A 17,992-nucleotide genomic window follows, 5' to 3' on the forward strand; every position below is an offset into this window, starting at 1 on the left:
CTTTTCTTATGAATGAGGAAATCAAGCCCAGAGATTTAAATAACTTGTCTATGGTTATTCAACTAGTAATGGTGGAACCTGGATTTGTACCCAAGTCTTTTGACCCTCAAGCCTGGGTTCCTCCTCTAATCTAGGAGCTTACACTTGTGCAGGGAAACTAAAGCAAAAATAACTTCAATATATGGCAAAATGTTTAATAAGAAGTGCCAAAAAAACTGTAAGAGAAGGTCGATGGAGGGAAACATTTTGACTACATAACGGAGAGGTAGGGAGGTTTAGCAGTGGCAGAGAATCAGGAAAGGTTTTATGGAGGAATAAGTGGACTTTGAGCCAAGTCTTGAAGGGAGGGAAGATTTCTATAGGATAAAGGGAAAGAGTGTATTCTGGGCTGAAGAAATAATATGAATAAAGAGGCAGGAAAACACACAGTGTTTAGTAAACACATTAAACCCAGTTTGCCTGAGTTACAGAGTACTTGTTAAAGAGGAGGAGAACTAGAAAAAAAAAAGGCAGGATGATGCTAGAGCACAGAGGACCGAATATCAGGCTAAGAGTTTATCCTGAGTTCCATGTTTTAACACTAGCTGTGCATCAAAATAACTTATGGCGCTTTATTAATTTATTTTTAAAAACAGATGCCTGGGCCTCACCTAAGACTTTAACCCAATAGGCCTTGTGTGAAGTCCTGGCATCTGCACTTTCTAAAAAGCTCTTAAGCAATTCTGGTAAGCAATTAAGGTTACAAAACTATACTGTAATCAGCCAGGAAATCACTGAATGCTTTTGAGCCAGAAAATGCCACTGATTATTCATTTATTCATTCAATCAACAAATATGATAAGGGACTTCCCTGGTGGTCCAGTGGTTAAGACTCTGTGCTCCCAATGCAGGGGGCCCAGGTTCAATCCCTGGTCGGGGAACTAGATCCTGCATGCCACAACTAGAGATCCTGCATGCCGCAACAAAGGTGCCACATGCCACAACTAAACCTGGCACAACCCTAATTAATTAATTAATTAATTAAAAAATTTTAAAAGATGGTATTAAAAAATATATATGATAAGCAGCTATCATTGTCAGGCACTATGCAGGACCCAGTGGATGTCAATGCAAACAAAACAGCCCTTGCCCTCAAGGAATTTATAAACTACATACACAAGCAAACAGTGAATTAAAGTCAATGATAAATACTATTGTATTATGGGAGCATGTAGGAGGGGTACCTAACTAATCTTGGGAGATTAGAAAAGGCTTCCCAAAGATAGTAATAGCTAAGCTGAGTCCTGAAGGTTAAATAAGAGTTGGCCAGACCATTGGGAGATGGAAGGATTGTGTCCTAGGCAGAGGGAAGAGCTGGGGCAGAGACCCAGAGGTGGAAAGGGTCACATCCCATTTGTGGAACTGAAAGAGAAACAGGTTCAGTACAGCTGTAGTGCACAACTGAGACAAGAACCAACAGGTCAGAGAAGAATGAGCAGTGAGGCCACAGAGATAATGAGTACCAGGATTAGATGTTTTGACTTTACCCTGAGGGCAATGAGGAGCCATAGAAGGGTTTATGCAAGGAAAACAAAATTAGATTTGTATTAAACACTGTGGTGTTGGCAAAAAGACAGACATATAGACTAATGGAATAGAATAGAAAGCCCAGAAATACACCCTCATGTATCAAGGGGAAAGGATAGTCTCTGCAACAAATTAGAGATGGAGAAATGCAAATGAAAACCACAGTGAGATATCACCTCACACCCATTAGAATGCAACTATTAAAAAAAAAAAAAAACCCAGGAAACAGCAAGTGTTGATAAGGATGTGGAGAAATTAGAACCCTTGTGCACTATTGGTGGGACTGTAAAATGGTATAATAGCTATGGAAAACAGTATGGTGGTTCCTCAAAAAATTAAAAATAGAACGATTATATCATTCAGCAATTCCACTTCTGGGTATATATGCAAAAAAACTGAAAACAGGGTCTCAGAGAGACATATGCACACCTATGTTCAAAGCAGTATCATTCACAATAGTCAAGAGGTAAAAGCAACCCAAATGTCCATCGACAGATGAATAGATAAGTATAATATAGTACATATATACTTACAATGGAATATTATTCAGACTTAAAAAGGATGGAAATCCTGTCACATGTTACAACATGGATGAACCTTTAGGACACTAAGCTAAGAAAAATGAGCCAGTCACAAAAAGACAAATACTGTGTGATTCCACTTTTCTGAGGTACCTAGAGTTGTCAGAATCATAGAAACAGAAAATAGAATAGTGGTTACCAGGGACTGGAGGAAGGGGGAAATGGGGAGTTGTTTAATAGTATAGAGTTTCCGGCATCCCTGGTGGCACAGTGGTTGAGAATCTGCCTGCCAATGCAGGGGACACGGGTTCGAGCCCTGGTTTGGGAAGATCCCACATGCCGCGGAGCAACTAGGCCCGTGAGCTACAATTACTGAGCCTGCGCGCCTGGAGCCTGTGCTCCGCAAAGGGAGAGGCCTCAATAGTGAGAGGCCCGCGCACCGCGATGAAGAGTGGCCCCCACTTGCCACAACTAGAGAAAGCCCTTGCACAGACACGAAGACCCAACACAGCCATAAATAAATAAATAAAATGCAGTAATTAAAAAAAAAATAGTATAGAGTTTCATTTTGCAAGATGAAGAAGATCCAAAAATCTGTTGCACAACAATAAAAACATATTTAATACTAACTATTGAATTGTACACTTAAAAATTGCTAAGATGGTTAAAAAAGAGATCTGTATTTTAAAAGGACCACTCTGGCTCGCAATATGTACAGTATGGATTTAACGTGAGGAACAAAACTGACAGGGAGACTAGTTTAGAAGGTTGTGGCGAAAGAGATGGCAATGGCAGAAGGAACTGGCCTAAGGTAAATGCATTCAGGGTAGTAAGAGGTAAAATGGTCAGGTCATGGTGACTGATAAGATGTAGAAAATGGGAGAGGTCAGGGATGAAGGAAAAGAGAACTATCATTTGTAGAAAAGCTAAGCACTCAACTAATACTTTTACAAGTTAGTAATTCATTTAATAAACATGTATGAAGTAGCTACTTGTGCCAAGTACTACAGAAGACTTTAGACAACTTTTCTGCCCCTTCACAGGACAACTTCTCCTTTTTGAAGTTCACCTAAACTGGCCATTGACACAAAGTGTCTGCTTAATAATTATTTGTTGAGTAGGAAGTAGACACAAGCAATTACTATGAGACGGTGAAATGAGCTAAAATGAGCATGTTGAGGAAAGAAAAGCTTATGATTCACTTTGGAAATCACTGATCTAAGAATTTACTATATAAGCAAGCAATGGTGACCATGATAACAAGAAAAGACCAACATAAAGGGCAAGTAAACACAGAAGGTACAGACAGTAATTAGGTATCAGGTGTAGGAATGCTGAAATGCCCTTGAATAGTAGGAATGTGTGAGAGGTATATTGGGAGACCACCATCCCTCCATTGTCCTACTTGCTACAGAATCCAAAGCAGGAAAAGCTGTCAAGAGCCACCACAGACCCAATTCCTATGAATGATACCACTTACCAAGTTAAGAAAAACATACTTGTCAAAACTTCTGTTAGAAACAGGTTTAGCCGAAACTCACAAAGAGATCTATGAATTCAAATGCCACACTAGTTTCACAATCATGGGGAGGATTAAGAGAAATATTAGCTAGAAATCTCGTAAACCATTTTCGAAATCCTTCTCTGTCCTATCACTATCAACACTGTGAAAAGATTCATCAAATGGCTGGCCTAAACGACCTTGAAAGAAGCAGATGTCTTTGTGGCTAACAGTTTAACTGCTGGAAGCTCAAGTGTTGGGAAGCAGTTTTCATTCATTCATCCATTTGTCCATTCACCCAACTAACATTAATTGCATGCCTTTATGTGCCAGTTACTGAAGATTCAGCAGTGAACAAAATAGCCAGGATCAAGGAGCTTAAAGTCGAGTAAACTGGATTACAATCAGGTGGAACTTGACTCAATCCCAGCTCCACTACTTAGCTAAGAGACCTCAGATAAATTAATTTCTCTCTGAGCCTCAGATTTCTCACCTGTAAAATGGGGAAAATAGCACATATTCCATGGGATTGTACGCTAATTTATCCCCACCCCCACCACCAAGGGAGAGGCTTAGCAGGACCTGGCACACTGAAATAAGAAAAACGACTTAATGATTTTCATTATTATTACTCGGGAAGTAATACAGCAGTTGAAAAACGCCTCCTTCTAAATCAATAAAATATTTTCTAGTGAAAAAGCTGATAAACAGAAACAGGAATGTGCAGAAGGAGGGTATCATTCAGAGTACTCCCTGGAATCCCAATGCTCTATGAAGTTATCTCCACTTGGAGATAACTTGAACTTGAACAGGTTCAAACTCAACCTGTTCAAAACTGACCTCTTGATCATTTCCCATCTTGTACCTCCTGTACTCTTCCCCATCTCCATTATCAGTAACTCTATCCTTCAGATGCTCAGGCCAAAAACTTTGGTTATCCTTGAGTTATTTCCTCTTCTCAAACCTCTCACCGAATGCATCAGGAAAGCCTGTTTTCTCTACTTTCAAAATAGATCCAGAATCACAAGGTCCACTGCTACCACTCTGGTCCAAGTTACCATCACCTCTCACTTTTTTTGGCATAGTCTCTATTTATTGCATGGACTCTGTTGCAATAGTCTCTCTTAACTAGTCTTCCTGCTTTCAACCTTGCCTCCTTTTCAGTCTATTCACCACACAGTAGCCAGGGTGATTCTGTTAAGAGGTAAGTCAAAACATGTCACAACTCTACTCAAAAACCTCCAAAGACTTCTCAATTCATCCTGAGTAAAAGCTGAAACTCTTACAATGGTCTGTAAGACACTATGTGCTCTGGCCTATATTTCCTCTCTGACCTTCATCTACTACTATTCTTTTTTACTCCCTCTGCTGCGGCCACATCACCGGCTTTGGAGTTCTGTGACCACATTCAGCACCATGCATTTCTGCCTCTATGTCTTCGCACTTACTGTTCCCACTGCCTAGAACACTCTTTCCCCAGATATTCACATAGCTAGCTCCATTACCTCCTTAATTTTTATCTCTTCTGTGATACTTCCCCTATCCACATATTCAAAATTGCAAACCCCACAGCACATAACACCATATATATTACAATTTGTTTTCCTGTTTAATCTAACTCCTCTGCCCACCCCCTGCTCATTACAATGTAATTTCCATGAGGGTAGAGATCATTATTTGTTCATTATTATATTCCCAGTACCTGGAATAGTGCTGGACACACAGTGAGAGTCAGTAAATTTTTTTTTTTTTTGAATGACTAAATGAGCTAGAGGCAAGCTAGCAAGTCAGGAGAAAACTTCTTTAAGAATAAAGTAAACTAAATGAACTCTTCTATTATTTGTGGGTTAAACTGCCAACCGCAAATTCTTATTTCTCAAATGTCTTAGGGAGTTACTAAAAATACGGGCAGGAAACATGTACCACAATTTATTTAGAGATTTTTTTATAACTAAATGACCAAACCAAAAAGTTAAACAAAAGCTACTTTTTTCAAAAGTAAAGAAGATGCCAACATGCATTAATAGGAATGCTTTAGCTATTTTTACAAGTATAAATGAAATAAACTTCTAATCGTGAAAGGACTTGAGATGTAACATTTCACACTATTTTTGACTTCTGGCTCTTTCCACTGGAGTTTATTCAGCTTTCTTATATACACTATGGGCCCAGCCACACAGGGCATTATACAGACCCTATTTAAGAGACTGAGTTCCACTAGAGGGATTTGACATAACTTGGAAAGTGGAAGGGAGAAGAGAGACAAGGGCATCCCAGGTCCTGGAAGGCATATCTAAGGCCAGCATGTGTAGAAGACAGCAAAAAAACCCACCCAACTAAAGGGAGCGATTTGAATTCTGAAATCCGATTAGAGAGAGTCTAGAATGCTAAACAGAAGTTTTTAAACAGAAGCATCACATTATCAAAGTATGCCTAATGAAGATTACTCATGTAGTAGCATATCAAATTGAAGCAAAGACATATTAGGGACAGGAAAAGCAGCCACATGCTTGAAAGATACGGTATGGGTATGCTGCCAAAGTTAACCCAAGGCAGGCACCAGACAACTTTGCATTTGGCTCAAGGTAAATAAGGCCAGGAGAATACTCTGTACTGGGTCACACAAAAGCAAGAAAAGCAGCAGGCAAAACTAATGGCAATATCACTGCACACCAAGAAACTGGAATCGGGGTCTGGCTGCTCATTTTTATAAATAATGCATGAGTTTGGTCACTGAACCCACAGAGTTTCCTTTCATTGTAAGCTCTCTGATTATATAAGGCTTCTTACAAGTCTGACAGAAACCGACTCAGAAACAACACATACCAACCCACATAAACAAGGAGTTTCCAAAGTAACTCTTCTTTAAGAAAGAAGGTGTAGAGTTGGGGTGGAAATGGTGAGTGAGAAGAGGATGAGGGCTATGTGAATTAAAAAATTCTCTTCAGCCACCTGCAGGGCTGACCATTCCCTCATGAGGGAAGAGCATTTCTTTCAGTACCAAGTATCTACCTGGCTGAGGTGACTTTGCTGCAAAGAGGCCAAGCAATTGCTCTGTTTATAGCTAAGTGGTTCTCATTGCCACAGTGGAAAAAAGAAGTTTCTCCATGGCAGAAATGGCAAGAAAGACCCCAAAACATCCTACCCGCCAAGCAATTCTTTTGCTGACTCCCTGGACCAGAGTATTGTCACTTGAGGACCCTGCCCCATAACCTTATACCCTACTCATCCCCCAAATTCCCAATCTTCTAGGCACTAAGAGGTTCTGCACAAAAAGGTTCCCCAAACTGTTTGATTATGAGGATATTTCCCTCTTTGTGCTTTTCTTAACAAACTAAAAAACAAGAATAAAAACAAAACAACAACAAAAACAAAAACAAAGCACTAAAAAACATTATGAGATGTCGTATAATCTGTCTGGAAGCATCTCTCTCTCCTCTCTTTGACAGCCCCCCCCCCCATCTTGACTATAGAAGAGAAAACATATAGCATGTAAGTTGGTGGCAGCCACTTTTTGATTATGAATGACAGCCAACCTTAGGGTGAAGCTGACAATGTAAGCACAGAACAAAGAGATGGAAAGAGGTGGGGGGGGGGGTCCTCTGGATAACATCTATTTAGCTGTTGAATTAAACCAACCCCTAACCTAATAAACTGCTGGAATTCCAGTATACATGTCCTTTTGTTGTTTAAGGCCATTTAACTATTTTCTGTTACTTGTGCCCAAATACATTCTAATATAACCAGTAACCAGAAAACAGCTTTCCCAAATAACCCAAAATATACAAAGTTAGTCAGAATCGAATTCTACAAATACTACACATGCTACACATACAAGAACCTGTGCTCAGCACTATGGGGAATACATACGTGAATTAAGGACATCATGTTGTAATGGAAACAGTACAGGCTATGAAGTCAGATGAACCTGGATCTAAATCCTACTTTGGGGAAATCATTTAATTTCTCTAAGCCTTAGTTTTTTCATCTATAAAACAGAGGAAATAGGACTGTAGAATTTTAAGAATTATAGCTAATATATAAAACACCGAGCATAGCACTTAGCCCATAGTGGGTGTTTAGTAACTGGTAGTTATGATTTTTAAAATGAGAGCAAGTCTTTACCCTCAAGTAGGGTAGAAAAGACAAATAATTATGATGTGCTGACTGGGATATTTATAGGGTATGGGAAATTGCAAACAAAGGTTCCAATTCTTCACCCCTTACTGAATCAATGTCCTTTGACATGTAACTTTGCAGTATGCTCCCAGTGTGGACTCGGGCATGTGACTTGCTTTGTCCAATGGGATGTTGGCCAAGCAAACTTGAACATAAGCAGAATCATGAAAAGCACTTGTGCAAATGGGCTGGCATACTCTTGCTATTCTGGTTTCATCTTAAAAAGGACATGTCCAGGTTAGCCCACTGGTCCCAGAAGATAATGAGAAACAGCTGGAGCAAAGTGCCCCACAAAGCCCAGCCTAGAGCAGACCACCAGCTGACCTGCAGATGCCTGAGTGAGCACAAGTGAGAGCAGCAGAACTGCCCAACTGGGCCCAGCTCAGCTTAGCTGAACCTGCAGAGGTATCAGAAATAAATGTTTATTGTTGCATGGTTTTGTGGCTGGATATTATACAGCAATAGCTAACTGACCATACGGTTATATTTTCTGTCTTTAAAAACCAAAGATTTCCACTTCCTTGATATTTGTGACCAAATGAAAGATAAGGTTAGGTCTTCTGAGTCAAAGACACACTTTTAGATTCTTTTTTTTTTTCATGAACAGTTGGGTTTATTTCAACAGCAAGTTTGAAACTCTTGCTTCTGGCAAGAGTACTACAGTAATTATATTAGGAATAGACAATTTCCTACACTGTCAAATATATAAAAGTTCCTTCTGCATTTTCCTCAACACTGATCAACAAGCAGATTCAGTCTACATTTGCTTTCATCTACTGAGTGTACCCAAGCTTCTTCTTCAGAGATTCTGGCATCTCAGGTGGAGGAGGGCGAGGGAGCCTGAAGTAGACCTTCACGGAGTCATAGATGAACCACTGCAGCGCAGTCAGAGTACCGATCATGATGATACGGGCAAAGAGTCCCTTCCATACACCTCTAAATCCAAGTCTCTGGAGGACCAGAGACGCACTGCTACCCTTCTCTTTATTCAACACAGACACCACAGAATCAGCAGGGTGAGAAACAATGGCACAGAAGACTCCAGCTATGCAACCTGCCACAAATGTGACAACCAGCTACTCTGGCTTTGAACATTCACTTCGGGGTTTGGGAAGCACAAACTTGTACAATGCTTCAACAGTACGTTCAAAGCAGGCGAACTTCATCATGGTGTATGGTATCTGTCTCATCCAGAGAAGGGCAACCCCCTTGTAGAATGCCTTTAAGCCTTCTTCCTTACACATTTTGGGAGCTGCATCCCTCAAAGTGTTAGCATAGCCTGGTTGGGTTTGAATTCGAAACTTAGCAGCTTCTATAGGAGCCAGAGCAATGTCAGCAAAGAACTCAGCACTGGCAGAGGCAGCCAAATATAGTGATGTGCGCCAGAGATAGGCATTCTCCTCTCCAAGCACATTGCTATACAAAACTTTGAAGACTTCATAAAAGCCAAATTTGCAGAGCCCTTGCATAGAGTAGCCAATGAAAGTCGGAGCCCATCCTTTGGCCAAACCACGAACACCATCTTCTTTGAGTGTAATTGAGAATCCATTAAATATGCCCTTGTACTCTTGTGGGTCCACCTGCATACGGCATTTCACTAAATCCAGAGGAACAACAGCAGTGTGTGTCAGACCACAACTTAAGACCCCACCAAAGCCACACAGTGCGTAAAGCTTCGCAGGGCCATATTCACAACCGTACTCTTCCACAGCGGCGGCTGCCAGCTTGCGGGAGCAGCGGGGTGGGCCCGGGGGCCCGGCGGGGTTGCTGCAGGGGCCCGCAAGACCATCTTGCACCAGCTGCAGGTGGGGCGCGTTGAAGGGGTTCGCCCGCGCCGAGTGCGCCACGGACAAGAACATCTTCTCCCTAAGATGGCGAACACACCACCGCTCCCTCTGAAAGGCCAGGGCTCACAGAGCTAGATTCTTAATTCAACTTATTAAACTCAAAAGGTTCTACACCTAACCTTTTTTTTTTTTTTAAAGGAACATTTATTTATTTTATTATTTTTTTTTGGCTGCGTTGGGTCCTTGTGGCTGCGCAGGCTTTCTCCAGTTGTGGTGAGCGGGGACTACTCTTTGTTGCAGCGCGCGGGCTTCTCATTGTGGTGGCTTCTCGTTGCGAAGCATGGGCTCTAGGCGTGCGGGGTTCAGTAGTTGTGGCACGCAGGCTTAGCTGCTCCGCGACATGTGGTATCTCCCCAGACCAGGGATCAAACCCGTGTCCCCTGCATTGGCAGGCGGATTCTTAACCACTGCGGCACCAGGGAAGTCCCTCTACCTGATATCAACTTCTTTCTCTTTAACAAATACTCATTTGCTTAAAAACTTAGAAGTCTATCCTTACTAAAGGTAGTTTAAAAAAACACACCTAAATGTCTTACTGTTCCAAGTTCAATTAATGTCTACAATTACAATGAAGACTTGTGGAAATGGCTGAAGCCCAGAAAAGTCTATATCACCATTGTATATGAGAAATATTCTTCTTAATAATATCAATACTTTACAGGCATTAATAAGACCTATGCTTGTCTACTGTAATTATTGGCAAACTATTTTAAGAGAAATAAGGAATGGTGCTCACATTACTGTGGAGGGCAGGCATTCTGCCAACCAAGAAATATTTACTAAATATCATCCAAGTTCCAAGCAGTATGCTTGATGTTATTAATAATTTATTTTTATGATACTTAGTGAAACCAATAGCTGTGCTGTCAAGTCAAATTATAAGGCAATTAAACCTAGGAGTCTCCAGAAATCTATGGCATGATGGCCTTTGCTGATCCCCTTCTGAAAACAAGCAAGAACATTTGGATATTTGGGCTTCACGGCCTTCAGCCTATTAACATCATAATAAAGATTATTAATATCATAAACTATATCAATATCTCATTAATGATACTGGAAATATACTCACAAAGCACTTACTATATGTTGTATATGGCTATAAAAAAGCTAATAAGCAACAGAAAATATTATTTAAGTGCAACATGGCCAAAAGAATGTTGCATTATGATCATACATTTCTGCCATTTCTACTACACCCACTTTTAAACTTGAGACATGATCAAAGATTTCAAAGCATGTTCTTCTTTGTCAGTAAAACCGACGCACAAGCCCTTCCAATGAACTCACATTTCAGAAAACAGTGATATAAACAGAGAGTGCAACAAATACTTTTACAAGTGTTTATTAGTTTATTAGTGCCAGAGCTTTGGTGGATAGAAGGCTTGAGAGGAGAGAGTTTTGTCTTTGAGGAATTTATAGACTTACTTCTGAGAAAAGAAATACACAGAAAATGTTTCTTGATCCAGGATGCTGGTTATGGGTGTGTTCATTTGTGAAAACCTAGTGAGATGCACACTTTTCATGTGTGCTTTTCTGTTATGTTATACTTTGTAAAATTTTTTTAAAATTTAATGACATTAACAGCAGTACAGAACTAAGTACCAAATGAAAAATACAATTCAAGGAGCTCAGGAGGGACTAGTCATCGTTAATAAAAGCTGTAATAGTTAAAATGTATTAAGCAATCACTACATGCCAGGTACTGTGTTAAATAAGCGTTTTACATTTCATCCTCACAATATCACTGTGAGGTCATGATCTAACCAACAGTTATTTGCCACAGTTACATAATTACTCCTTCCTCCTTGAAACTCCTTCCTTTCCATTCCAGGCCAACACACTCCTGGGTTTTCTTCCTATCTCCCTAGCTACTCTTCGATCTGCCTTTTACCCCAGACTTTTAAAATTCAAATACTTTAGGGCCCAGCTATAGTCCTCTTCCCTATCTAGATTCCCTGGAATAGGTACTACTATCATTATTCCCGTTTTACAAGTGAAACCATTGCAGCACAGGGAGATTCAAACCTAGGCAATCAATACTACAGAGCCCATGCTCTTCACTACCTCACTAACCCACTTTCTTTGGTCTTCCATACAAGAGGCAGGACATAGCTACACACATTTCACATTCCGGTATCCTCAGTAATTGAGAAAAAAGACATAGGGTAAGGCACACGGCACCCTCCTTGATAAGATATTAATGATTAATACCAGGTACCAAGCCAGCAGGAAACCAATGCTCTTGCAAATTCTGTTAAACAATTTTCCTTCCTAAATTTCTTCACTTTGTATTTTGGTACTTCTCAAGGAGAAATGTGAAAACATTCTAGAACATAGATTCTCAAATCTAGATGCTCATTAGAATAATCTGAAGAGCTTTCAAGAATACATATGGGTCCTCTGAAGACCTACTAAACCTAGAGTATTCCAGGAATCTGTGTTTCTAAGAAGCACTCAAGCAAATTCTGAAGTTGGTAACCCAGTACCTGAATTTGGGAAGCCTTTGTTCCAGAGAGAATTCTCTGGTCCTCAGAGGCTGAGTAATGACTACCACATATTTACCTGCCTATAAGAGGCTGAAAATGAAATGAGAATAAAGATGTAAATTCTGCAAGGAGTAGTTTCCTTCAATCAGGAAACTAGAGCAGCAACAGTGGAATTTTAGATCAGGACACCACAAATTTCTGGGTAGCCTGGGAATTTGTTGCCATGATAGAGTTTGCAGCCAGGTGATGCCATCCTTTAGTTTAGGAGGGGGTCATCTGGGCAGCAAGAACCCATATAATATTTGAGCACTCATTTCCCGAGAACTCACCACGTGTTATTAGGGAATCCAAGAGTATTAAGAGATATGGCCATTGTCCCCAGGCTACAGAAGAAAACATTGTTAACATGCCATTTTTGCATAACCATAAATGCACACATATTTTGCGTACATATGCAAGTAACAATTACAGTGGAACCATACATGCTGAAACTAAGGCAAAGAAGTCACTTCAACACGCTCATTGAAGTCTTACCTCTGTGAGTGCATGCAATTGTCCTTGATGTACACACACACCCATGAACCTACAAAACGAAACAGATTTTTTTTTAAACAAATGAAAAGGACATGAACATAACTAGTGAAGTTGCACATGCGAGACAATCCAATACCTGTGAAGTCTACTGGGTTCCTGTATAATAGCGGTCCCCAACCTTTTTGCCACCAGGAACGGGTTTCGTGGAAGACAATTTTCCCGGGAAGGGGGTGGGGTGGGGTGGGGAGGGGGGGAATGGTTCAGGTAGTAATGTGAGCAATGGGGAGTATTGGGCCGCGGCAGATGAAGCTTGGATCGCTCGCCTGCCGTTCACCTCCTGCTGTGCAGTTCCTAACAGGCCGTAGACCGGTGCGCAGGTCCTCGGCCCATGGGTTGGGGACCCCTGCTGTATAACAAACCTTGATAGCACTCCTGTAACTTTCTAAGTTTATCATGAAACATCTGGTTGCGGCAAGACCTAGTGGTAAAAAGCAATGGTAGAAGAGGGAGGGGAGCAAGCCTTTAAAAACAGCATGGTATAATGGAACAAGCACCAAACTGGAAGCAAAGAAACCTGGTGCTGGTTTAGCTCTGCCATTATCTGACTACGTGCTCACACACACAGAAAGGTCACTAACCCTATGGGGCTCAGTTTCCTCACCTAGAAAGTAAGTAGGTTGAACTACCCAATCTGACGGTCTGTAATTTACAAACAACAAACTGGGGTTGGGAGCACCCGCATTGGCTGGATGACAAAGGGCTAACTTCCTTGACATAAAAAGAACTCTTCTAAATATGTAATTTTAAAAAGAACCCAGTAGAAAAATAAGCAAAAGGTACGTGTATAACTCACACGAAAATAATAAAGGGCTAATAATATCAAAATGTACTTTAATTCTCTCATAATTAGAGAGATGTACACTAAAACAGGAGATACTACCTTTTAAATCTATCAATGAACAAAGGTTAAGAATGATAATGCTTGGCGAATTCCCTGGTGGTCCAGTGGTTAGGTTGAGTCCCTGGTCAGGGAACTAGGACCCCGTAAGCCGCGCGGCACAGCCAAAAAAAAAAAAAAAAAGAATGTTAATGCTCAGTGTTGTCCAGAAGGTAAGGAAACTGGGATAGAAAACACTGTTGAGCTCTTGGCACAACTTTTTCAAAGGGTAATTAATTGATCACATCTAGCAAAAACTTTAATTGCTCCAACAATTCCACCTCTAGAATTTATCTTACAAGTATACTCAATTTGGATGAGCAAAAATTCACATAAAAGGACATCTAGCTCACCGGTGTATGTGAATCTAAATACCCACCAATAAAAACTTGTTAAATATTTATGGTATAGGGCTTCTCTGGTGGCGCAGTGTTTAAGAATCCCCCTGCCAATTCAGGGGACACGGGTTTGAGCCCTGGTCCAGGAAGATCCCACATGCCGCGGAGCAACTAAGCCCATGTGCCACAACTACTGAGACTGTGCTCTAGAGCCCGTGGGCCACAACTTCTGAGCCCATGCACCACAACTACTAAAGCCCACACGCCTAGAGCCCGTGCTCCACAGCAAGAGAAGCCACAGCAATGAGAAGCCCGTGCACCGCAACAAAGAGTAGCCCCTGCTCGCCCCAACTAGAGAAAGCCCACACGCAGCAACGAAGACCCAACACAGCCAAAAATAAATAAATATTTTTTAAAATTTATGGTTTTATTCATAGATTGGAATACTATATAGCATTAAAAAGAATGAAGTAAACTTTATGCACTGACATGAGAACATACCCAAAATATACCATTAAATGAAAACATCGAGCTTTAAGATCCCATTTGTGCAAAAAAAATTTTGTATATTAATAGAAAATGTCTAGAAGCATTAATAAAAAATGGTACTGAGGGAGAAAAGGGTGATTTTTATTTTTTAGTGCACATACTTATGTCATATTTGAAGTTTTTTCAACCAACAGGCTACATTTATATATAAAAATAATTTTTAAATAAAAATCATAAATCAATTATTATGACTGATGATGATTATAAAGTAGGAGAAAATAAATGACATAAAGTCAGTGACACTTGGGGCTTGGGCTGTCAAGAAGGAAGTCTCATTAACAATACCCACAGGTCCCAAGTAAGCTCTAGTTTAGAAGGGCAAAGGAAAGGGAAGAGACTGACTAAAGTAAGAGTGAAGGCACAGCAGTAACTGTGCTGGAAAGGACCATAAAGTTCCAGGAAGGCAGAGTCCAGGTCATATTCTTCCCTGTGCTCAAGGACCTAACAGTGCCTAGCAAATAGTTTGCTCACTCAGTAAATAATTGTTGAGTAAAAAGAAAGTGAGGCAGAATGCCTGGTCGCTGTAACATCACAGCAGAGTTTTAAAGACGTGCTGCTTCAACCAAAATTACTAACGTGGAAATTTCAGAGTTTCTCCAAGAGGTGGTTTCTGGACCACTGGTTTTCTCTAAATGCATCCAGAGACACGGTGGGGACTTGAGAAAGGAAAGAACCCAAGGAAATATCTAGGTAGTACGGAAAATAGGATGCAGGTTCCAATGACTAGCTGAAACTTACCTCTGGCTTGGGAATAAATAGGAAGCGAAATAACAGAGTAGTTAAAAGAGCTTTAAAGTTAGATGGTGTGGGTTCAAATCCCACCTCCACTCTTTACTAGGCAAGCATTAGTTTCCCTCTCTGTAAAATAGGATAATAGTGTCCACAACGTAAGGTTGTTGGAAAGACTGAATGAAATAATGAATGTAAAGTTCATAGCACAGTGACTGGTACATAGTAAGAATTCAAAAAATGTAAGCCATTTCCATAATTATAACTTAGAAGTGGGGCTTCCCTGGTGGCGCAGTGGTTGAGAGTCTGCCTGCCAATGCAGGGGACACGGGTTCGAGCCCTGGTCTGGGAAGATCCCACATGCCGCAGAGCAGCTGGGCCCGTGAGCCACAGCTACTGAGCCTGCGCGTCTGGAGCCTGTGCTCCGCAACAAGAGAGGCCGCGATAGTGAGAGGCCCGCGCACCGCGATGAAGAGTGGCCCCCGCTTGCCGCAACTGGACAAAGCCCTCGCACAGAAACGAAGACCCAACACAGCCAAAAATAAAAATAAATAAATAATTTAAAAAAAAAATAACTTAGAAGTGGACCAGGTAAGAATCCAACTTGGTCACAGGTGGCTGGGCAGAAGCTGGTTTCTACGTATGCCTACTCTCCCCTCCATTCCCCATCCTTTGTCCCTACCTCCATCCCCTGCTTTGTAAAAGTGGGACATTTAACTTTATTCATCTGTCAGTTTCTTTACTATGAAACTCACTACCTAACACAGAAGAGAATGAGGGGAGGAATGTGGGACAGGTAAAAGTCTAAAGAATAATGAACGTAAGTAACACAGAGTGCTGGAAGACTGAATCTGGACTCCTGAATGTTTCTGGCCAGCACAGTATAGCGTCTATAAGCTATGCAGATAGAGCATCTGAGAGTTTCAGTTAACATCAGAAACTAGTTGGGTAAAAGATAGGAAGCTGTACTAGAGCAAAGGAAATCCAGGCAAGATACATGAGAAAACAATCAATCTAGGGGAGATGCAGTTGTAGAGGTATCTTCTTTTTTCTTATTAAAGACATTTTATTTTATTTTATTTTTTTGGTAATAACATTTTTATTGAAGTACAGTTGATTTACAATGTTGTATTACTTTCAGGTGTACAGTAAAGTGATTCATATATATATATATACTTTTTCAGATTTGTTTCCCTTATAGTTTATTACAAAATACTAAGTATAGTTCCCTGCGCCATATAGTAGGTCCTTCTTGGTTTTCTATTTTATATTTAGTAGTGTGTATATATTAATCCCAAACTCCTAATTTATCCTTCCCCCACACCCTTCTCTTTTGGTATCATAAGATTATTTTCTACGTCTGTGGGTCTATTTCTATTTTTGTATATAAGTTCATTTGTATCATTTTTTTTCACATTCCACATATAAGCGATATCATATGACATTTGTCTTTCTCTGTCTTCATTTAGTATGATAATCTCTAGGTCCATCCATGTTGCTGCAAATGGCATTATTTCATTCTTTTTTACGGCTGAGTAATATTCCACTGTGTATATATATCACATCTTCTTTATTGTAGAGGTATCTTAAAAATAGGTCACTGTTCTCTAAGTGTTCGTACAACTCCCCAATCACTGAAATTACGAGAGTCAGTATTCCATTCATTTATTCAACAACTATTTATTGAATGGCCACTAATTGTAAGGCATTAGGGACAGGACAGTGAATAAAACAAAGTCCCTTCTCTCACAGAATTTTCATTCTAGGGGTAATTCTGTTGGAAAGCAATTGTAATAAAAGGTTAAGTGGGTGTTTTGCAGAATGTGGTTAAATTGTATGCATAAATAGCGTCTCTAGGGACTTCCTTGGTGGCATAGTGGTTAAGAATCTGCTTGCCAAGATGGGAATAAAGACACAGACCTACTAAAGAATGGACTTGAGGATATGGGGAGGGGGAGGGGTGAGATGTGACAGGGTGAGAGAGTGTCATGGACATATATACACTACCAAATGTGAAATAGATAGCTAGTGGGAAGCAGTCGCATAGCACAGGGAGATCAGCTCGGTGCTTTGTGACCACCTAGAGGGGTGGGATAGGGAGGGTGGGAGGGAGGCAGATGCAAGAGGGAAGAGATATGGGAACATATGTATATGTATAACTGATTCACTTTGTTTTAAAGCAGAAACTAACACACCATTGTAAAGCAATTATACTTCAATAAAGATGTTAAAAAAAAAGAAAAGAAAAAAAAGAATCTGCTTGCCAATGCAGGGGTGACGGGTTCGATCCCTGGTCCAGGAAGATCCCACATGCTGCGGAGCAACTAAGTCCATGCGCCACAACTACTGAGCCTGCGCTCTAGAGCCCATGTGCTGCAACTACTGAGCCCACACACCGCAACTACTAAAGCCTGCGCACTCCAGGGCCCGCATGCCACAACTACTGAGCCCGTGTGCTGCAACCACTGAAGCCTGCACGCCTAGAACCCATGCTCCACAACAAGAGAAGCCACCACAATGAGAAGCCTGTGCACTGCAACAAAGAGTAGCCCCCGCTCGCCGCAACTAGAGAAAGCCCGCGCGCAGCAATGAAGACCCAATGCAGCCAAAAATAAATAAAAATTTTTTAAAAATAGCTGTTTCTAGTGAACCTCTTACAGAAATGATGCTTCTCTGAGATTAAATGGTATTCCTACCTAAGGATAATTCTATTCTCATTACTCCTCCATAGCAAAAAAAGGTAAAGTAAAATACAATAAGCTATGTTTCTTCCTTCACTACAGCCTTCTAAACTATAATGGGCAC

At 40.7% G+C, this 17,992-nt stretch overlaps 2 protein-coding genes across 2 annotated transcripts in view; both read right to left on the minus strand.

The window, feature by feature from the left end:
* TESK2 (testis associated actin remodelling kinase 2) overlaps nt 1-17,992 on the minus strand; it is a 111,830-nt gene that overhangs the window by 32,940 nt on the left and 60,898 nt on the right. Inside the window, exon 3 of the mRNA XM_036854759.1 lies at nt 12,635-12,683. Within this exon, the coding sequence (XP_036710654.1) occupies nt 12,635-12,683 (49 nt within the window). The remainder of the gene's footprint in view (nt 1-12,634; nt 12,684-17,992) is intronic.
* Nucleotides 8,374-9,631, minus strand: LOC118896701 (phosphate carrier protein, mitochondrial-like). The gene is given in 1 exon segment (XM_036854904.1): nt 8,374-9,631. A coding segment is annotated over 1 exon segment (1,086 nt). The 5' UTR covers nt 9,627-9,631; the 3' UTR covers nt 8,374-8,540.

This window comes from Balaenoptera musculus, chromosome 1, assembly GCF_009873245.2.
Source record: "Balaenoptera musculus isolate JJ_BM4_2016_0621 chromosome 1, mBalMus1.pri.v3, whole genome shotgun sequence".
NCBI classification, from domain to species: Eukaryota; Metazoa; Chordata; class Mammalia; order Artiodactyla; family Balaenopteridae; genus Balaenoptera; species Balaenoptera musculus.